We start from the raw sequence: 22,212 nt of genomic DNA on the forward strand, positions 1-22,212 counted from the left end.
ATCCTATAGCAAAATACATTCCATCAGCTCATTCTAAACAAGAGGACTGATGTGAAATCTGTTGTTAGAAGCAAAGTGAGTGCAAGAGACTGGGAACCAGTCGGTAATAAGGATAGTAGCAACAATGTTATACAAAACCAAAAGTACATTCACAACGCTAGATTTCTGGCAAGTCAATGAGCGTGTGTGGGAGTGGTTGTGTATTTAATTTTTTCAGTGTGTGTGTGTGTACGAGCATGTATACGGTATGTATGTTTAAGGCGTTATCAGCAGGAGCAGCCACCCTTGTCTGGGGCGTGTCCTGCAGGCTGGGGCCCTTGTGATTGGCCAATGGGCTGGGCTCCCCATTCACGCTCTCGCTCATCTTCTCGCAGATGACGTCGACGAGACGCTCGAACACCTGCTTCACGTTGATGTTGTCTTTGGCGCTGGCCTCGAAGAACTGGAACCCTGGAGAAAGAGGGAGGAGATCAGGGAAACAAAGGATTACTAGAAGTAACAAGCCCAGCAAAAGACTGACTTGTTTTGTATTCTCTGTGAGTGTATATGTTGAAGTATTCATATACAGTATTTGTTTATTTTCTGGGTGTGTACTGTCTATATACCAATGTTAGTCTGTCTTTTAAGGTTGAGAGACAGGAGACAGACGAGTATATACACTCATATGTGTGTGTGTGTGTGTGTGTGCGCATCTCTGCCACCCTGCTTGTCAGCCAGTCTCTGTCCGTCCTCAGAGAGAGAGAGCGAGAGAGGGCAGGCAGTGTGTGTGTGTGTGTTCTCTCCTACCCAGTTCATCAGCCAGTCTCTGTCCGTCCTCCGCTGGTACCAGCCTGTCGTCCTCCAGGTCAGCCTTGTTCCCCACCAGGATCACCTGGGCGTTGTCCCACGAGTACGTCTTGATCTGGGTCGCCCTGGAGACCGGACAACGACAATCAATATACGACTTTCATACTGTATATAACATCAGAGGTAAATAATGTTGGAAAACCCTTGCATCCCAGCTGTTTCATGACTTAACATGATTTTCCAACAACAGGTAAGGAGAAAGCAGAGCCCCATGGGAGTACTGTACCCACAAGTCCTGTGCACACACACACAGTTAGTGTGAATGTCTGTGTCAAATTGAATAAATTTTATTGATCCCAGAAGGGGATCTGACCCACCAGTCCTGCACAGCGTAGAAGGAGTCCTGGTTGGTGATGTCATACATCAGCAGGAAGCCCATGGCTCCTCTGTAGTAGGCTGTGGTGATGGTCCTGTAACGCTCCTGGCCCGCCGTGTCCTGTCACACACACACACGGTTGTTTTAAAGAGTCAGTACCGTGTCGTCTATCCCTCCACTTAAATAAATACACACAGCACAGCTTAAATGGACGCCTCCAGTTTCAAAACACAATAGTCCTGGTCTTACTGTAGCAACAGACAGCTGCGTAGCCGCCATGGTTCACCTAGTATACAGAAACACTGTCAGCCCACACGCCGCCGGCCCTGCAGCCCACACGCCGCCGGCCCTGCAGCCCACACGCCGCAGGCCCTGCAGCCCACACGCCCGCAGGCCCTGCAGCCCACACGCCCGCAGGCCCTGCAGCCCACACGCCGCAGGCCCTGCAGCCCACACGCCGCAGGCCCTGCAGCCCACACGCCGTAGGCCCTGCAGCCCACACGCCGTAGGCCCTGCAGCCCACACGCCGTAGGCCCTGCAGCCCACACGCCGTAGGCCCTGCAGCGATGGAGAAGCACCTTCCAGATGGAAATAGAATAACTTAAGGAATTAAAATCACACATCATGACCTCATTGACTTGAAAACAGGGACACCATTTCAGGTATTTCTATGGGGGTTCACATTGCCCCAGCCCAGCAAAAGCCATGAGGGCCATCCATCATTCAGACACAATGGTGCCATACCTTATGTGAGTAGTGGGGGAGTATTAGGGGTTAACTGGTTAACTGTAGCCTACTCAGCACAAGGAAAGAAGACAATGATTAACCCATAAGCACAGCAGAGCGGAGGGAAATCCATGTCAAGACAGCCCTCATGTTTCCACACCCTCTATGTACACCAGGATACAATGGCACCACTGCAGAATACTGTAAACCCGGTCTGACTAACAGAACCCACAACTATAGGGCAAGGAGTTATTCCATCCTGAGCAGGAAAAACCCTGGGCCCTAGTTATAGTAGCTGTAACTAGGACCTGGAAGTTGTTCCTGGTCAGGCCACTAGCAATAACACCTCAACGAATAATCAATATTACAACTAAGCTAATGTGGATGGTTTATCTAGAAAGCAACATATCAGCAGTCATAAAGATATGACCAGTAGTTTAGTGTAGTGGTGAGCTACTGTGAGAGAATCGTCTAGGCAGCCCTTTTCCCTATACCTACATAGTGCACTTCTTTGTCAAAAGTAGTCCACTATATAGGTAACAGGGTGCCATTTGGGACGCAGAACTAATCTTCTTCTTCTTGTGAGAATCCTATCCGACAGACGGTAATAGGCATGTATAGGGCGGCAAGTAGCCTAGCAGTCAAGAACGTTGGGCCAGTAACCAAAAGCTTGCTGGTTCGAATCCCTGAGCTGACGAGGTGAAACATGTACTTATCCCTAGCTCCTCCTGCAAGTCGCTCTGGATAAGAGAGTCTGCTAAATGACCCAAATGTACTGGGTGTCAGATTGCACTGTGAGCATATTAGAAAGCAGAGACAGCAGCACAGCCTTCTGCATCTTTTATGAAGTGGACGTCCAGGGATGATGTTCAACGTCAAGTGTGGTTAACGTCTGCGTCAAAATGGCACCCTATTCCCCATATAGGGCACTACATGGGCCCTGGTCAAAAGTAGTGAATGAGGAATAGGGTGCCATTTCAGATACTTGTACATAATACAGTAAACGGGCACCATGTTTCATGCAACGGTGGGCCCCTCTGATCTGTGTCGCTGTTATTTCAGTGGACAAACATCCTTCTCACTCAGCATACCATCAAAGAGAGCAGCCTGCTGGAACTTAATGGTAAAAAAATAATAATCTGAGAATGAATGTTGTTATTAGCAAAAACTTCCTCTCCTTCCTCCCTTGTTCTGAGTTGTCTGGTAAAACAAGCCAGGCGAACATAGCAGGAAAAAGGCCCATTAACAAGCAAGAATGTGAACAAGGATCTGCACACACACACCCTCCCTCAAGTTTGACACCCCCGCAAGTTTGACACTCTTAAAGGGAGTGCTCCTAATCTCATCTTGTTACTTGTATAAAAGACACCTGTCCACAGAAGCAATCAATCAATCAGATTCCAAACTCTCCACCATGGCCAAGACCAAAGAGCTCTCCAAGGATGTCAGGGACAAGATTGTAGACCTACACAAGGCTGGAATGGGCTACAAGACCATCGCCAAGCAGCTTGGTGAGAAGGTGACAACAGTTGGTGTGATTATTGGCAAATGGAAGAAACACAAAAGAACTGTCAATCTCCCTCGGCCTGGGGCTCCATGCAAGATCTCACCTCGTGGAGTTGCAATTATCATGAGAACAGTGAGGAATCAGCCCAGAACTACACGGGAGGATCTTGTCAATGATCTCAAGGCAGCTGGGACCATAGTCACCAAGAAAACAATTGGTAACACACTACGCTGTGAAGGACTGAAATCCTGCAGCGCCCACAAGGTCCCCCTGCTCAAGAAAGCACATGTACATGCCCGTCTGAAGTTTGGAGGAGTGGGACAAAATCCTTCCTGAGATGTGTGCAAACCTGGTGGCCAACTACAAGAAACGTCTGACCTCTGATTGCCAACAAGGGTTTTGCAGAGGGGTCAAATACTTATTTCCCTCATTAAAATACAAATCAATTTATCATTTTTTTGACATGCATGTCTAGATGTGTTTGTTGTTATTCTGTCTCTCACTGTTCAAATAAACCTACCAATAAAATTATAGACTGATCCTTTCTTTGTCAGTGGGCAAACGTACAAAATCAGCAGGGGATCAAATACTTTTTTCCCCTCACTGTACATGTCAGCAACCACAGCTAATAGAGTCACAGAAAGCCTTATAGAGTGGCCATCAGTTTTGGAATGGATAGCCAGTAATAAACTGGTGCTGAACATCTCTAAAACTAAGAGCATCGTATTTGGTACAAATCCTTCCCTAAGTCCTAGACCTCAGCTGAATCTGGCAATGCATGGTGTGGCTGTTGAACAAGTTGAAGAGACAAAATGACTTGGCGCTACCTTAGATAGTAAACTGTCATGGTCAAAACATCTAGATTCAATGGTAGTAAAGATGGGGAGGTCTGTCTGTAATGAAGAAACACTATGCTTTTTGACACCACACTCCACAAAGCAAGGGTGGAGTGTGGGGTAGGCAACAACATCTCCACCCCGCCGATCCTCAACACTGGGGCCCCACAAGGGTGCGTTCTGAGCTCTCTCCTGTACTCCCTGTTCACCCACGACTGCGTGGCCACGCACGCCTCCAACTCAATCATCAAGTTTGCGGACGACACAACAGTGGTAGGCTTGATTACCAACAACGACGAGACGGCCTACAGGGAGGAGGTGAGGGCCCTCGGAGTGTGGTGCCAGGAAAATAACCTCACACTCAACGTCAACAAAACCAAGGAGATGATTGTGGACTTCAGGAAACAGCAGAGGGAACACCCCTATCCACATCGATGGAACAGTAGTGGAGAGGGTAGTAAGTTAAGTTCCACGGCGTACACATCACAGACAAACTGAATTGGTCCACCCACACAGCCAGCATCGTGAAGAAGGCGCAGCAGCGCCTCTTCAACCTCAGGAGGCTGAAGAAATTTGGCTTGTCACCAAAAGCACTCACAAACTTCTACAATGCACAATCGAGAGCATCCTGTCGGGCTGTATCACCGCCTGGTACGGCAACCGCTCCGCCCACAACCGTAAGGCTCTCCACAGGGTAGTGAGGTCTGCACAACGCATCACTGGGGGCAAACTACCTGCCCTCCAGGACACCTACACCACCCAATGTTACAGGAAGGCCATAAAGATCATCAAGGACAACAACCACAACAACCACTCTCTCGGTCCCATCAAAGCTGGGACCGAGAGACTGAAAACAGCTTCTATCTCAAGGCCATCAGACTGTTAAACAGCCACCACTAATATTGAGTGGCTGCTGCCAACACACTGACTCAACCCCAGCCACTCTAATAATGGGAATTGATGGGAAATGTAAAATATATCACTAGCCACTTTAAACAATGCTACCTAATATAATGTTTACATACCCTACATTATTCATCTCATATGTCTACGTATATACTGTACTCTATATCTACTGCATCCTTATGTAATATATGTATCACTAGCCACTTTAACTATGCCACTTTGTTTACATACTCATATCATATGTATATACTGCACTCAATACCATCTACTGTATCTCGCCTATGCCGCTCTGTACCATCACTCATTCCTATATCTTTATGTACATATTCTTTATCCCCTTACACTTGTGTCTATAAGGTAGTAGTTTTGGAATTGTTAGCTAGATTACTTGTTGGTTATTACTGCATTGTCGGAACTAGAAGCACAAGCATTTCACTACACTCGCATTAACATCTGCTAACCATGTGTATGTGACAAATAAAATGTGATTTGAAGTCCTGCAGTCTCTAGTTTTATCTTATGTGGATTATTGTCCAGTCATGTGGTCGAGTGTTGCAAGGAAAGAGCTAGTTAAACTGCAGCTGGCTCAGAACAGAGCGGTACGTCTTGCTTGTCATTGTAGTCAGAGGGCTAATAGAAATACGATACAGCCAGTCTCTCTTGGCTAAGAGTTGAGGAGAGACTGACTGCATTGTTTAGTGTTTTTATAAGAACAATGAATGTGTTGGAAATTCCAAATAGTTTGCCTAGTCAGCTTACTCACAACACTGACACACACACACACTTACCCCAGCAGACATGCCACCAGGGGTCTTTTCACAGTCCCAAGGTCCAGAATAAATTCAAGAAAACGTACAGTATTATACAGAGCCAAGAGTGCATGGAACTCCTCTCTCATATAGCGCAAATGAACAGCAAGCCTGGTTTCAAAAACAAAACCTCCTCTCCCCATGTGCCCTACTGGTTGTGCGTGCGTACGTACTGACATGTGCCCTACTGGTTGTGCGTGCGTACGTACATGTGCCCTACTGGTTGCCCGTACTGACATGTGTGCTGGTTGTGCGTGCGTACGTACTGACATGTGCCCTACTGGTTGTGCGTGCGTACGTACTGACATGTGCCCTACTGGTTGTGCGTGCGTACGTACTGACATGTGCCCTACTGGTTGTGCGTGCGTACGTACTGACATGTGCCCTACTGGTTGTGCGTGCGTACGTACTGACATGTGCCCTACTGGTTGTGCGTGCGTACGTACTGACATGTGCCCTACTGGTTGTGCGTGCGTACGTACTGACATGTGCCCTACTGGTTGTGCGTGCGTACGTACTGACATGTGCCCTACTGGTTGTGCGTGCGTACGTACTGACATGTGCCCTACTGGTTGTGCGTGCGTACGTACTGACATGTGCCCTACTGGTTGTGCGTGCGTACGTACTGACATGTGCCCTACTGGTTGTGCGTACGTACGCACTGACATGTGCCCTACTGGTTGTGCGTGCGTACGTACGCACTGACATGTGCCCTACTGGTTGTGCGTGCGTACGTACGTACTGACATGTGCCCTACTGGTTGTGTGTATATACTGACATGTCTGTGGAACTGATAGATGCACACACACTACATGTTCATGTTTTCAAATGTATATATTTTGTAAAGTATTGTCTTTTTCCAGTAAGACGAGCTGTCGCCATTGACGTCGGCTAACGGCTAACCGCATCTTACCCAGATCTGTAGCTTGACCCTCTTCTCGTTGCGGTAGACCGTCTTAACCTTGAAGTCGATGCCCACGGTGGAGACGAAGGCAGAGGTAAAGGAGTCATCAGCGTAGCGGAAGAGTAAGCTGGTCTTCCCCACGCTGCTGTTGCCGATGATCAGCAGCTTGAACATGTAGTCAAAGTTCTGGTCCGCGGCATCCTTCTGGGCCTGGGTCTGCTGCTGGCCGGCACCGGGTCGCTCGCCAGCGCCATCTAGGAGCGGAGAGGAGGAAACAGTTGAAGCAGTGCAACTCCTTGACCAGGGGTGCGTTCAGTACGACACACACTGTTATAACGTTTAACTCCACGGAAACGGTCCTGTAACGAACAACCAGTTAAAGAACGTTATGATTATGGTGGCCTAGAGGCCAATTGAGTTGTGCAATTTCAAATGGTCATATTGTTTAGGCCTCACCCCGCCCACATACAGTTAAAGACAGAAGTTTACATACACTTAGGTTGGAGTCATTAAAACTTGTTTTTCAACCACTCCACAAATTTCTTGTTAACAAACTATAGTTTTGGCAAGTCGGTTAGGACAGCTACTTTGTGCATGACAAGCAATTTTCCCAACAATTGTTTATAGACAGATTATTTCATTTATAATTCACTGTATCACAATTCCAGTGGGTCAGAAGTTTACATACACTAAGTTGACTGTGCCTTTAAACAGCTTGGAAAATTCCAGAAAATTATGTCAAGGCTTTAGAAGCTTCTAACAGGCTAATTGACAAAATTTGAGTCAATTGGGGTGTACCTGTGGATGCATTTCAAGTAGAGGTCGACCGATTATGATTTTTTCAACGCCGATACAGATTATTGGAGGACCAAAAGCTGATACCGATTAGTCGGACAATTTTTTATTAATTTATTTGTAATAATGACAATTACAACAATACAGAATGAACACTTATTTTAACTTCATATAATACATCAATACAATCAAATTAGCCTCAAGTAAATAATGAAACATGTTCAATTTGATTTAAATAATGCAAAAACAGTGTTCGAGAAGAAAGTAAAAGTGCAATATGTGCTATGTAAGAAAGCTAACGTTTCAGTTCCTTGCTCAGAACATGAAAACATATGAAGGCTGGTGGTTCCTTTTAATATGAGTCTTCAATATTCCCATGTAAGAAGTTTTAGGTTGTAGTTATTATACGACTATTTCCCTCTATACCATTTGTATTTCATTAACCTTTGACTATTGGGATGTTCTTATAGGCACTTTATCTCCTCGCTCCTTCCTGGGCTCGAACCAGGAACACAACGACAACAGCCACCCTCGAAGCAGCGTTACCCATGCAGAGCAAGGGAAACAATTACTAGAAGGCTCAGAGCGAGTGACGTTTTAAACGCTATTAGCGCGTGCTAACTAGCTAGCCATTTCACTTCGGTTACACCAGCCTCATCTCGGGAGTTGATAGGCTTGAAGTCATAAACAGCGCAATGCTTGACGCACAATGAAGAACTGCTGGCAAAATGCACGAAAGTGCTGTTTGAATTAATGTTTACGCGTCTGCTTCTGCCTACCACCGTTCAGGCAGATACTTAGATACTTGTATGCTCAGTCACATTATATGCAACGCAGGACACGCTAGATAATATCTAGTAATATCGTCAACCCTGTGTAGTTAACTGGTGATTATGATTGATTGTTTTTTTTACAAGATAAGTTTAATGCTAGCTAGCAACTTACCTTGGCTTACTGCATTCGTGTAACAGGCAATGAGCGAGAGGCAGGTCGTTATTGCGTTGGACGAGTTAACTGTAAGGTTGCAAGATTGGATCCCCCGAGCTGACAAGCTGAATATCTGTCGTTCTGCCCCTGAACGAGGCAGTTAACCCACCGTTCCTAGGCCATCAGTGAAAGTAAGAATGTGTTCTTAACTGACTTGCCTAGTTAAATAAAAAAGGTATAAAAAAATATATATATATAAATACAAAATTTAAATCGGCGCCCAAAAATACAGATTTCCGATTGTTATGAAAACTTGAAATTGGCCCTAATTAATCGGCCATCCCGATTAATTGGTCGACCTCTAATTTCAAGGCCTACCTTCAAACTCAGTGCCTCTTTGCCTGACATCATGGGAAAATCAAAAGAAATCAGCCAAGACCTCAGAAAAAAATTGTAGGCCTCCACAAGTCTGGTTCATCCTTGGGAGCAATTTCCAAATGCTTGAAGGTACCACATTCATCTGTACAAACAATGGTACGCAAGTATAAACACCATGGGACCACGCAGCAGTCAGGCCGCTCAGGAAGGAGATGCATTCTGTCTCCTAGAGATGAACGTACTTTGGTGCGAAAAGTGCAAATCAATCCCAGAACAACAGAAAAGGACCTTGTGAAGATGCTGGAGGAAACACGTACAAAAGTATCTATATGCAAAGTAAATCGAGTCCTATATCGACATAACCTGAAAGGCCACTCAGCAAGGAAAAAGCCACTGCTCCAAAACCGCCATAAAAAGCCAGACTATGGGGACATAGATTGTACTTTTTGGAGAAATGTCCTCTGGTCTGATAAAACAAAAATAGAACTGTTTGGCCAGAATGACCATCGTTATGTTTGGAGGAAAAAGGGGAGACTTGCAACCTGAAGAACACCATCCCAATCGTGAAGCACGGGGTGGCCGCATCATGTTGTGGGGGTGCTTTGCTGCAGGAGGGACTGGTGCACTTCATAAAATAGATGGCATCATGAGGAAAGACAGTCATGTGGATATATTGAAGCAACATCAAGACATCAGTCAGGAAGTTAAAGCTTGGTCACAAATTGGTCTTCCAAATGGACAATGACCCCAAGCATACTTCCAAAGTTGTGGCAAAATGGCTTAAGGACAACAAAGTCAGGTTATTGGAGTGGCCATCACAAAGCCCTGACCTCAATCCTATAGAACATTTGTGGGCAGAACTGAAAAAGTGTGTGCGAGCAAGGAGGCCTACAAACCTGACTCCGTTACACCAGCTCTATCAGGAGGAATGGGCCTAAATTAACCCAACTTATTGTGGGAAGCTTGTGGAATGCTACCCGAAACATTTGACCCAAGTTAAATAATTTAAAGGCAATGCCACCAAATACTAATTGAGTGTATGTCAACTTCTGACCCACTGGGAATGCGATGAAAGAAATAAAAGCTGAAATAAATCACTCTCCTATTATTCTGACTTTTCACATTCTTAAAATAAAATAGCGAGGCTAACTGACCTAAAGCATAATTTTTACTAGGATTAAATGTCAGGAATTATGAAAAACTTAGTTTAAATGCATTTGGGTAAGGTGTATGTAAACTTCTGACATCAACTGTACTTTATAAACCTATTCAATATTTGATCAGTCATTGGACCGGACTATGTGATGATCAGGGTGAATTTATGACAATGTTGTGAGTCAGCAGGTTCCCTCCATAACTCTCGCTAGCCCTCTCTATTTTCCTGCATCGTGAATGAAAGCCAGAGAATCCTGTCCGCCCCCCCGGCCCCCCGAATCCTGAATAAAAGCCAGAGTACCCCCCCCCGTCGCTATAGTCCTGTCCTGCAGTATGAATAAAAAGCCAAGGGTAATTCCACAGTAAAATATATGCCAAACAAAACCATTGATCTCAAAGTTTAACAAACCATACAACTCTATGCACAAGGACTACTTTTAATAATAGAAGACAAAAACACATTCACTGGAAGAACTATGCAGATGCAAAGTGTGGTAACAGAATAGTGTGTCCACGTTTTCTAAAAAACATCTGCTCTATATAAATATTCAACAATGTCTGCAGAAAGAATGGCGTGTCACCGTTAACATGACACATTGACTTGAGAAATATATATATTTTGGTTATTGAACTACAGTAAGTGGAGTCTACTTACACCCAGTAACAGAATTTCATCATGGGTCTCTGATATGTACTACACAGAAATGGATAATCATGGATATGAACGTCATTCTCTTCATGGTGATGTATCTTAGGTATAAATATGAAATATCCTCCTTGGGTATTATTCTACACACTGGCTATTATTTTAATGGGCTCTGTCCCCAAACAGCAGCAAATTTGATTGGTCCGGACCAAATCAGAACCAATCACAGACGCCTATGTTTCACAAGTTTGGACATCAAAGTAAAGCACAGCAGACCAGTAGAGTAGAGTTCAGCAGAAGAGTAAAGTACAGCACATTAGTGTACTCAACTCTAGTCTGATCTACTCTATTTCTTGACTGTACCAAACTCTACTTTTTTTTTACTGTCCTCTGCTGTGCAAACTTGTGAACCCAACTGTAGTTTGTGAATACTATGATTTCCCCCATTGTAGCCAATTCCAGATTTGGTAATGGAATTGAGTTTCACAAACAAACTTGCTATCAGTAAAAATACTAATTGATGGCTATACCTTCACTTGTTACTTTTGTGAACATTCATTATCCTCCCTCCTAATGAGGGAGAGACATTAGAAAATATCTTAAAGATATGTGGGTTTTTGTTAACAGAATTAAGGGAAATGTTTCTTAAACTTAGAGTTCACTAAATATACACTGAACAAAAATCTAAACGCAAAATGTAGTGTTGGTCCCTGAAATAAATGATCCAAGAAAATTGTTCAAACACACGAAAAGCTTATTCCTCTCAAATGTAGTGCACAAATATGTTTACATCCCTGTTCGTGAGCATGTCTCCTTTGCCAAGATAATCCATCTACCTGACAGCTGTGGCATATCAAAAAGCTGATTAAAACGGCATGATCATTACACAGGTGCACTTTGTGCTGGGGACAATAAAAAGGTCACTAAAATGTGCAGTGGTGTCACAACACAATGCCACAGATGTCTCAAGTTGAGGGCGCGTGCAATTGGCATGCTGACTGCAGGAATATCCACCAGATGTGTTGCCAGAGAATTTAATGTTAATTTCTCTACCATAAGCCACCTACAACGTACTCTGAGAATTTGTCAGTACATCCAACCGGCCTTACAACCGCAAACCACATGTATGACGTCGTCTGGGGGAGCAGTTTGCTGATCTCAACGTTGTAGTGCCATTTTATTTTACCAGGCAAGTCAGTTAAGAACAAATTCTTACTTCAATGACGGCCTAGGAACAGTGGGTTAACTGTCTTGTTCAGGGGCAGAACGACAGATTTTTACCTTGTCAGCTTGGGGATTCGATCTTGCAACCTTTCGGTTACTAGTCCAATGCTCTAACCACTAGGCTACCTGCCGCCCATTATGATACGGACAGGAATAATCTAGGGACAAGGAACACAATTGCATTTTATTGATGGCAATTTGAATGCACAGAGATACTGTGACGAGATCCTGAGGCACATTGTCGTACTTCAATGTAGCTTTCTTCACCGCATTCAATCTACAAACACAGCCTATTAGCTGCTACACATTAACTCAGCACCGGAATTTAAAAAAACATCATTTATTACATACTGAGCGATCTGTTAGCAGAAGAAGTATTTTGTAAACAAAAGGTAAACAAATATGTTTGCTTTACAGAACCATCTTTTTTGTGTGTAGTTTTACAGAACATTTCCTGCAATTCAAAACATTTTTGCTATGGGGTGGAGATACATTGTCACTCTTTTAAAGCAAATTGTCTGCAATTCCACCATTACTTTTTGTGCCATGACTTATGCAAGGTTAATATGAAAGTAGTGAAAGTGACTAACAAAATCAATGGTTGCCCCCTGGGGGTCAGGAGCCCGGGGCACGTACACGGTCGGTAGTTCGGCCATGATTACGACAAGTTTAGATAGCTGGCTAGACTAACTAGACTAATTTACCAATCTACATTTTGTTCTACAAACATGAGTTCATTGAGTGACTGTCAGTGAGGGGAAAAAGGAAATCTGCAGCAAACAAGTTTGGAAATTGCACTTTTTGTATTATATTATTCTGACTCTCAACAGTAAGTAAAGACGCCGACTGAAGTCCAAAAAACATTTCACATAAAGAACCGGACCTCGGTGTCCTCACGGCCGTGTATATGCCTCAACTTCTCAAAAATATAGACGGATTCGCAACCCAATTTGATATGCTCCTATAAACTTCACATGTTGATGCTCATGGGTCCTTTTACATGGAAATGACCCCAGAATGTCCACTTCTTCTCTCTCTCGCTCTCCATCTCTCTCTCTCTCTCCTGGCCTGGAGCATATGAGGGACACTGCGCATATGAGGGACGCTGAGCAGTGCTCTTTGCCTGATTAAGACCGTTTCCTTGGCAACCAGCTCAGCACAAACCATCCAGGGCCATAAAAACTAAGCATTACAGAGACCCAACAGACACACACACTGAATACAGTAACACAACTAGAAGAAACCAGTGCATGTTACTGTTGCCAAAATAGCACTTAGAACTCAATTCTGACTGCATTCATGTTGGGATCTATGTTTGTGGCTTTTATGGGGAGAATTGACCCATATCAACGCATTCAATTTCAATGTAGGCCTTTTTATCAATCATAAAACCACACAGGTATATTCCCCTCCTTCAAAAGGGACTGTCAAAAGTAAAGATATTACACATGTCCCTTTAAAATGGAGGTATATTAAGTAAAAATGACATATTCCACTAGTAACAGTTGGGAACATTACAAGTATATTTCAGTATGTTCCAACCTGAGGCTGGAATCATTGTTCTATGTGACAAGGTGTACGTGACGTGACCCAGAGGGACTTGAGTCACAGTGGTGGTACAAGGTAGGAAGGAATCAGGACATGATGCAACATTCCACTCACTGTACATAGTGGGCATATGTAAAAATACTACTTTCCCTAGTCTAGAGTGCACTACTTCTGATCAGAACCACATAGCTGGGTGTGTTTGTTTGTTTGTTTATGTGGATGGAAACGGTAAAGGAGGTCACTTGTTTGAGGTGATGGGTGGGACGCTTTTAATTCCTCCCAACCGGATATGATGACCCAAACAATTTATGGTTGTCTGCGGAATGGCACCCTGTTCCAAGTGTATATCCCGAATGGCACCCTATTTCAAGTTGTGCACTAGGGAGTGCCATTTGGGACGCATACATTACAATCTCATGAATGTACGGCCAATAGACTATAAGACTAATATACAAATGTAAACCGTTGAACTGCCTGCTCAAAAAGTCAACAGTAAGGCAATAAATTCCCAATTCAAGTTGGCCAACAGCTGTCGTTATTATATCAATTTATTTAGTTGACGGTAATAGATCTGCACAAATAGGCCTAGTCTACTCTGATATAGTAGGCCTAAAGCATACAACATAATGAGAATACTGGTTGTAGGCACTTGCTGAAAGATTATGTAAACAAAGGCAACAGCTGTCCCAAAACCACACGAGCGGTCCTAGTCTAAACTGATTGTAGCCTTTTGCGAAAAAATATTAAAAACACCCATAACTTTTGAGTTTGACAATCATGAAAGGGATGCATCTCCGGGCTTCCATATGGCCAATATCTCATTGCTGTACAACATGAAAAATAAGATCATAACCAAAAACTCATAAGAAACGCTCCTGAAAATACTGTCGGGTTCTTTACCTCAAATCCAGTGTGAATCGTTTTTTCGTCCACTCCCTCCTCCGGTTCCAACTCGATGTCTTTCTTTCCTCTCGCCTACTGTACGGTACTCCCGGATCTCATGCTCGCTCCTCCGTAGATGTTTGTGATATGGAAGGCTGCGGAAGTTTCCCTATATTAACCCAGTGTCACCGACAGTCCGACCCAGAGAACAGCGATGCATCCACGTTCACACAACCTCTGTATGTAGTGTTGCCCGTTTGCTGAACTTCCACGGTAGTTAAGAGTGCCGTGCGCACAGGGGTGCGCGTTGTGCATTTCATGGATTGTTCGTTTTCTTATTTTCTCTCCCCCTCGTTCAACAAAGTTGACATTGTTACAGTTCAGAGGAAATGTATAGTCAACCAGGCAAACAAATACAAGATTCTCCACCTTTTCCTCTACAACAGTTACTCAAATATGGTAGGCCTATATTACTAAATATTAAATCGATATAAATGAGAATACATACAAGGATCAGCGTAGTTAAAAGAAAAACCCAATCAGCTTTAGTATCAGCGATAGTGTGCTATGTAGGCATGTGAGTAGGGTTTCAATGCCAGTGTCTTTACCAAAATTCCCCGGTTTTCCACAAATCCTGGTTGGAAATACCTGGAATTAGGAGGGAATAAGAAATCCTGGAAAACTCCTACCAGGATTTCCTTAAAACCGGGGAATGTTACCAGAATGGTGCAACCCTGTGTATTAGACACATGTTGATATATTTATACCACTAACTAAACCGTGGGAATGTATTTCTATCTTATCATTGAGGATACCCAACCCACATTACGGTTTTGATTGAATAGGGCCTTATGTATTACTGAGAAGTTCCAACTAGCACCTGAATGCTGCATCATTCTTCATTCAGCCTTCTGAATATCCATCCCCACAGCAAAGTGATGAAGGCAGTCTAGCATACTGTACAGTCTAGCTGACACAGAGCAATATGAAAGGTATGGTCTAGCTGACTGGCCTTTACCACACAGGGCTCTGACTGATCATATAAATAATGCTCCTTCCTGCATGAGAAAAGGAAGTACGCTATAGATCCTGGGCACAAGGCCAAATGGCACCCTACTCATTTAGTGCACTACTTTTCATCCTGTGGTCAAAAGTAGTGCACTATATAGGGAATAATTTGTCATTTGGGACACAGATTCTGGGGGATTGAGATGCAGGAGGCCTGCCATATTGCAGTAGAGTGGATTTTTAATTTGAGCTGTGTGCTCTGAGAAGCATTACAAATATCTTCTGCGTGACTGCAATGCACCACTTATCTCTCAGTGCAATTGTTCTGACTAGGCATAGTTGTCTGGTTCTTAATGATAAGCCATAGGATGGACTGAGTTAACATGAAGTATTCTCACTATTTCTATCTTTATCCAAATACTGTAATCAAATCTTATTTTAAATATAGCATTTAACATACAAAACAAATTCCTATCTTTTAGTTATCCAATGTAACATTAAACAAAAAAACAACAATTCAAATGACTTTGTATTAAAATATATACAACATTGTGTACAATAACAAAATACCTCAATGTACAATGTAAAACTATAAAAAAACTTTCAAGTACAAAATATCAAACTACCCATTCTACATCATCCCCACACCAGTCTAAAGCAGCGATTGATCTGTCAAAAATATATTACTTCTACTGAAGTAGGAAACTACAGATGAAAGCCATGTTTCTCTCAGTCTACATGACGAAGAAAGCTGGTTTCTCTGATAAGATGTGGATGAGCAGGTTTATCTGAGATTGAAAAAAATATAAAACTACTAGATAGCAAACTACCCAAATTATACATCATGTACTTGACCAGTACTGCCCAATCCTAACGTACCACACTACACTTATATAAATACTGTTTTTATTTGGACAGGTTTGTCCCAGATAAGGCCCATACACCTTTCTATCCATAATACTAAACTAGCAGGTTTCTTACAAATGGAAAATATAATAAAACATTCTACATAATCACCGTACCAGTTGGTAAACCAAAAGTAACCACCAGCTACTGACCATACCAACATTTCAGCCATGTTTCTCTGTCTCTCTATAGTACTAAACTAGCAGGTTTCTCAGCGATGGACAGCAGGTGTCTCCTAGCCGGGTCATTGACATCCCAGAGCCTCTGGAACTCAGTGATGAAGGGCAGGACTAGGTCCGGTTCCTCCGTGACCAGGATGTTCTCTTTGTTGCTCTGGATGGCTGTCAGCGTCCAGTTCAGGGAGCCGGTGATTAGGCGCCGGCCGTCCACCACGGCGAACTTGTGGTGCATGTGGACGGCGCCGGAGTCACACCTCACACAGATGCCTGGGGAATGGAAGGGGAATACACAGGATGAGAGGGGCCATGCTATATTATGAATACAGTCACAGTTGTGGTGCATTGTGGTGGAGTCACACCTCCCACAGAGTTGGACCTCACAGAGATTCCAAATAGAGAGAAACAGAAAGAGAGACAGACAGACAGCTTGTGCCATTCATCATTTGTCTGTCTAAGGAAGTGGTTCCCAACCTTTTTTTTTTCCTTTAAAAAAATTGTGGCACACCTTGATGGGATAAATAATTTTGCAGCACATCTAAAATGTCCCAGTTAATGTATTTAGTAGTAATGAACTCAATCTAACTGATCCAAACTGTATTTTGTGTACCCAGTGCTTGACTTGGGACTGAAATAGGTTCAGGTACTCATTTTGCATGCCGGTACTGTTTCTATTTAGGTGGAGGAGCGCCACAATACTTTGAACATATATTCTATAAAGGGGAACGTGAGCGCAAGCAGTAGAACATTTGAGGTACCAGTACTCAGCTCCTGCCCAAGTCAAGCACTGTATTTAACCCTTTAAGAGCGTCCCGCAAATCCGTGCTAGAAATAGAATATGTATACTAAACAAAAATATAAACGCAACATGTAAAGTGCTGGTCCCATGTTTCGTGAGCTGAAATAAAAGAGCCTAGATTTTTTCATAGGCACAAAAAGCTTATTTCCCAAAAATGTGTGGCACAAATTTGTTTACATTCCTGTTAGTGAGCACTTCTCCTTTGCTAAGATAAACCATCCATCTGACAGGCATGACATATGAAGAAGATGATAATCATTACACAGGTGCACCTTGTGCTGAGAACAATAAAAGGCCACTCTAAAATGTTCAGTTTTGTCACAACACAATGCCACAGATGTCTCAAGTTGAGGGAGCGTGCAATTGGCATGCTGACTGCAGGAATGTCCACCAGAGCTGTTGCCAGATAATGTAATGTTTATTTCTCTACCATAAGCCGCCATTAACATCGTTTTAGAGAATTTGGCAGTACATCCAACCAGCCGTACAACAGAAAACTAAGTGTAACTATGCCAGCCCTGGACCTCCCCACATCCAGCTTCTTCGCCTGTGGGATCATCTGAGACCAGTCACCCTGACAACTGATGAAACTGTGGGTTTGCACAACCGAAGAATTTCTTAAAAAATGGTCAGAAACCGTTTCAGGGAAGCTCATCTGTGTGCTCATCGTCCTCACCAGTGTCTTGACCTGACTGCAGTTTGGCGTCGTAACCAACTTCAGTGGGCAAATGCTCACCTTCGATGGCCACTGGCACGCTGGAGAAGTTTGCTCTTCATGGACGAATCCTGGTTTCAACTGTACGGGGCAGATGGCAGAAAGCCTGTATGGCGTCGTGTGGGCGAGCGATTTGCTGATGTCAACATTGTGAACAGAGTGTCCCATGATGGCGCTGGGGTTGTGGTATGGGCAGTCATAAGCTACAGACAACGAACACAATTGCATTTTATTGATGGCAATTTGAAGGCACAGAGATACTGAGGCACATTTTCGTGCCATTCATCCGCCACCAACACCTCATGTTTCAGCATGATAATGCACGGCCCCATGTCCCAAGGATCTGTACACAATTCCTGGATACGGAAAATTTCCCAGTTCTTCCATGGCCTGCATACTCACCAGACGTGTCACTTATTGAGCATGTTTGGGATGCTCTGGATCAACGTGTACGACAGCGTGTTCCAGTTCCCGTTAATATCCAGCAACTTCGCACAGCCATTGAAGAGGAGTGGGACAACATTCCACAGGCCACAATCAATAGACTGATCAACTCTATGTGAAGGAGATGTGTCGCACTGCATGAGGCAAATGGTGGTCACACCAGATACTGACATTTTATTTGATCTATGCCCCTACCTTTCTTTAAGGTACCTGTGACCAACAGATACATATCTGTTTTCCCAGTCATGTGAAATCCATAGATTTAGGGCCTAATTTATTTCAGTTAACGGATTTCCTTATACGAACTGTAACTCAGTAAAATCTTTGAAATTGTTGCATGATGCGTTTCTATTTTTGTTCAGTGTAGCTCCGGTAAAATAGATCTTTAGTTTTGAACGGGCTGAACTAGAGACAAGTGTTTTTTCTGCATTGTGTAGGTGAAAGTTATGCAACCACAGACACAAAGCCATGCTCCATTGGTTTCTATGGCAGAGGCTTTGATACAGCTAGCCCAATCAGATTTGCCTGTGCTAATGGTTCTCGTGGGTGAAGTAAATTGATACAAAATGACTTTGCTTGTGATGCTCGCCCCTCAAATGATACAAATGTAGCCTAACCACAGCCTGAGCACACAGGACTTGAAACCACAATACAGATGTAACCGTGTGCTATTCAATGTATTTATCAGAGCTGCATTGGTGCTCCCAAGTCTACATTCCATGTGCAAATCCACAGCTTTCTGACTCGTCTGTGCTTGTGCTGGCAAGCCCACTAGGGCCAGACCACACTTGCAACATATTCTATCATCCCTCTGACTGCGTTCCTATTCTCTATATAGTAGGTCTGCCCAATTCATTGAATTCACATCGAAATATTTCCATATCGCAAGAGATCCATGTCTCATGCAATATTTTTGCATCTCAGCCTTGTGTAGGGTTTGTTTTTAAAGTTTACTCTGTGATTTGTCTCCTCTTGCGACTGCTTCCCACACACACCAAGCTCCGCCCCGTCACTCAAGCGGTGCAGTTCCTCCTCCTCGCCGTTAGATTCACCTAGTTCACATGCTGTTCTGTTAAGTCAACCGATTGTTCCAAACAAGAACATTTTGCTTTCCACTTTTCTTCTTAATGTAAATCATTCTATTTCTATGATTCCAACAGTCTGCCCAAGAGTTTGATCTATATCACATGTCAAATAGCAATCACAGTGTTTGGTTAAAAACCTGTTTTATTCACAATTCGCTTTTCTGCCCACATCTTGCAGCCCTACACTAGTTCCGACCAAAAAGTAGTGTACTATATAGGGAATAGGGTGCCATTTGAGATGCAAACACTATCTATGCATTATGAGCATGGACAGTGTGTAACTGACTACACTGAAGAAGTTGGGAGTGCAGAGCAGCATGATAAAACCACATTGTAAATCACATGAATTATGATTAGGCTATAACCAGGAACCAGGAACCACTCTGGGATCTAGTTATAACACTCCAGAAATAACTTTGACTGAATTGATTGATCAATAAGATCAAATGACTTCAGACTCTGCATTATCACCTCCTCCCCAGTTTTTCTCATGGCATGTTTGTCATTGCATACCTTAGAGAGCTATTTACAACTCAGAAATGTCCAGATCAACTAGCCCATGTCAGCTAATATTTTTTGGCTAGGTTTTTTAGCCCATAGATTTAGTTGTAATGTTTGAGTCAGACAAAAATTACATGAATACATATTAGAGAAGGCAAAATGTATATAATTCCAGAAAACAAACAAACCTGCAACATTTTCTCTCTGTCAACAAGAGGGGTGTGAACATTGTGCCATGAACAGTGCTTGTTCCCATAGAAATAGACATGGCGCGTGGGATGTCCCCCAATGCTGGAAGGGGGGCCTGAGTGAAAAACTTTGGGAACCCCTGGCCCAACCTGATTTGCAGATGAGTGATGTCGGAGGATAGGGGGATTGTACATAGCTAGGTGGTAGGTTCCAATAACTGCTTTAGGATTGGGCCTCTGCCATCAACCTACCTGCTCTGCGGATGGCCCCTATCTGGGAGCCGGTGATGAGGGTGTAGTCCATGTCAGTGAGGATACGGATGGGGATGCCCCTGGTGTGGAGGGCCAGCACGGCCCGGCTCAGGTCCAGGTTGGTGAAGGCGAACACACACAGGTCCAAGGAGGAGGAGGCAGACAGGATGTGGCCCAGGAGACGGGTGAAGGAGGTGTTGATGTTGTGGGGTAAAGGACAGGGGCAGGGGCTGGAGGGGGGGATGGGGAAAGAGGGAGGAAAGAGAAAGAATGGGAGAGGGAAAGAGGAGGGGAAGATGATGGGGACAGGGGAAGATGATGGGGGACAGAGGAGAGGAGGATAAGAGGGAGAGGAAAGGGAGAGAGAGAAGGAGTTACTGTGGAAGGTGTATCTACTGTATAGTAGTCACTCATTGAATCATTATTCCTATCCCATAGCAAAACATCTCAAATCAACAGAAAGGCTATCAAAAAACAGCCACATTCTTGGAGACATTGGATAGATATATTATTAATGAATATGATGGTGAGTAGTTAATGTTGACTGTACTGGCATCCCAAGTGGTACCCTAGGGCACTAGTATGCACTACTGGGCCACTACAGGGCCCTGGTAAAAGGTGCCATTTGGAACACATTCTATTACTTACAATGGTGAGTTAGGAGTGAAGAGACGCTCCGTGCAGGCGACCTCTGTAGGGAAAAAGAAGACTTCTTTCAGGGGCCCTCTGGATATTTTCCTGGGCCAGAGACGACAGAAGAGCCAGCCCAACCACTCCACACTGAGAGTGAGGGCCACAGCCCCCAGACCCACGATCTTCACCATCTGAACCACTGACATCTGTGGGCAGCGGGAGAAGTTGTCATGAAAATGTTGAATGGAAGCGCTAAATTACATACAGTAGGCCTTCCCACCTTTCCCCTGCCTTTCAGCTCTTGGTTAGGATTAGCCTAGCTAGGGTGAAGTCTTGACAGCTAATGATAGTTGAGGTCTGTTGGATATGCAAAACAGCCATTAACTTGTGAACGGAGCTCGTTTTCACCAGCTTTATAAGGACAATGACATCGCTAGCAAATAATGGACCACTGCTGCAGCCCGGTGCAGAGGCTATAGCAACTTCGATAGTTAGCCAGCTAAATTAGTTTATTAGTCAGGGCCATCTAACTATCTTATCTCTGCAAGTCTGAGCTACCTTCATAAGCACAATATCTCAGTTCATACATGTTGTGTGCTAGAATGAACTCTTATTTTAAACCACTTTAGCTACCTTGACTTTTTTCACCGTCGAGCATCTGTTTTCACGATGGACTTTTAGTTGAGTGGACTTCGAAGACGAAGGTCGACCAGTGCTCTAGAGCTGTCAATCAATTTAAAACTCGCGGGATATTTGCAACGTTTCCACCAATCAGTGGACAGTTGTTAAAACGGTTGAACATGTATTATTATTGTAATGAATTTAATGAAACAGCAGGGAGCAGGTCTCGAACCCTCGACCTTCTAGCCCGAGGTTCGGCGCGCTATCGACTGTGACGCAAAAACATACTAAAACGGCAGAGTCGATTTCCGCGCTTATAAACCCAGGGTCGTTACATTTTTTTGTGAAACGTATGGTGTAGAAAGAGGGGTTGTTTGACAGGGTCAGAGAGGTTGGATGGGGATGATGGAATTAGTGAGGTTTGTAGGGAATCATTTTATTGTATTAGAAATGCAGGGTTAGTTAAGAGAATATATAGG

General features: G+C 43.8%; 2 protein-coding genes across 2 annotated transcripts; both read right to left on the reverse strand.

The window, feature by feature from the left end:
* Positions 1-97: 97 nt before the first annotated feature.
* LOC124015093 (ras-related protein Rab-3D-like) lies at positions 98-7,081 on the reverse strand. The gene is made up of 4 exons (XM_046330033.1): positions 6,860-7,081; positions 1,164-1,282; positions 787-911; positions 98-450 (listed from the first exon to the last, which is right to left on the reverse strand). Exons 1-4 carry the CDS (start codon positions 7,022-7,024, stop codon positions 158-160), a joined length of 702 nt encoding a protein of 233 aa, XP_046185989.1. The 5' UTR covers positions 7,025-7,081; the 3' UTR covers positions 98-157.
* An 8,723-nt stretch (positions 7,082-15,804) lies between these two features.
* On the reverse strand, positions 15,805-22,024 carry LOC124015094 (mitochondrial cardiolipin hydrolase-like). The gene is made up of 4 exons (XM_046330034.1): positions 21,746-22,024; positions 21,128-21,318; positions 20,480-20,709; positions 15,805-16,765 (listed from the first exon to the last, which is right to left on the reverse strand). The coding sequence occupies exons 2-4, from the start codon at positions 21,316-21,318 to the stop codon at positions 16,506-16,508; spliced, it is 681 nt and encodes a 226-aa protein (XP_046185990.1). The 5' UTR covers positions 21,746-22,024; the 3' UTR covers positions 15,805-16,505.
* Positions 22,025-22,212: the final 188 nt, after the last annotated feature.

This window comes from Oncorhynchus gorbuscha, linkage group LG26 (genome assembly GCF_021184085.1).
Source record: "Oncorhynchus gorbuscha isolate QuinsamMale2020 ecotype Even-year linkage group LG26, OgorEven_v1.0, whole genome shotgun sequence".
Taxonomy (NCBI): Eukaryota; Metazoa; Chordata; class Actinopteri; order Salmoniformes; family Salmonidae; genus Oncorhynchus; species Oncorhynchus gorbuscha.

What these genes read in the sequence shown, in the direction of transcription:
- LOC124015093 (XM_046330033.1), bottom strand. Translation starts at nt 7,024, where the DNA reads ATGTTCAAGCTGCTGATCATCGGCAACAGCAGCGTGGGGAAGACCAGC. An exon ending in TTCTACGCTGTGCAGGACTG is followed by an intron (nt 912 to 1,163) that starts GTGGGTCAGATC and finishes TCCGGTCTCCAG; the next exon opens with GGCGACCCAGATCAAGACGT. An exon ending in GAGACTGGCTGATGAACTGG is followed by an intron (nt 451 to 786) that starts GTAGGAGAGAAC and finishes CTCTTTCTCCAG; the next exon opens with GGTTCCAGTTCTTCGAGGCC.
- LOC124015094 (XM_046330034.1), bottom strand. Translation starts at nt 21,318, where the DNA reads ATGTCAGTGGTTCAGATGGTGAAGATCGTGGGTCTGGGGGCTGTGGCC. An exon ending in TTCACTCCTAACTCACCATT is followed by an intron (nt 20,710 to 21,127) that starts GTAAGTAATAGA and finishes CCCCCCCTCCAG; the next exon opens with CCCCTGCCCCTGTCCTTTAC. An exon ending in AGGGGCCATCCGCAGAGCAG is followed by an intron (nt 16,766 to 20,479) that starts GTAGGTTGATGG and finishes TCCATTCCCCAG; the next exon opens with GCATCTGTGTGAGGTGTGAC.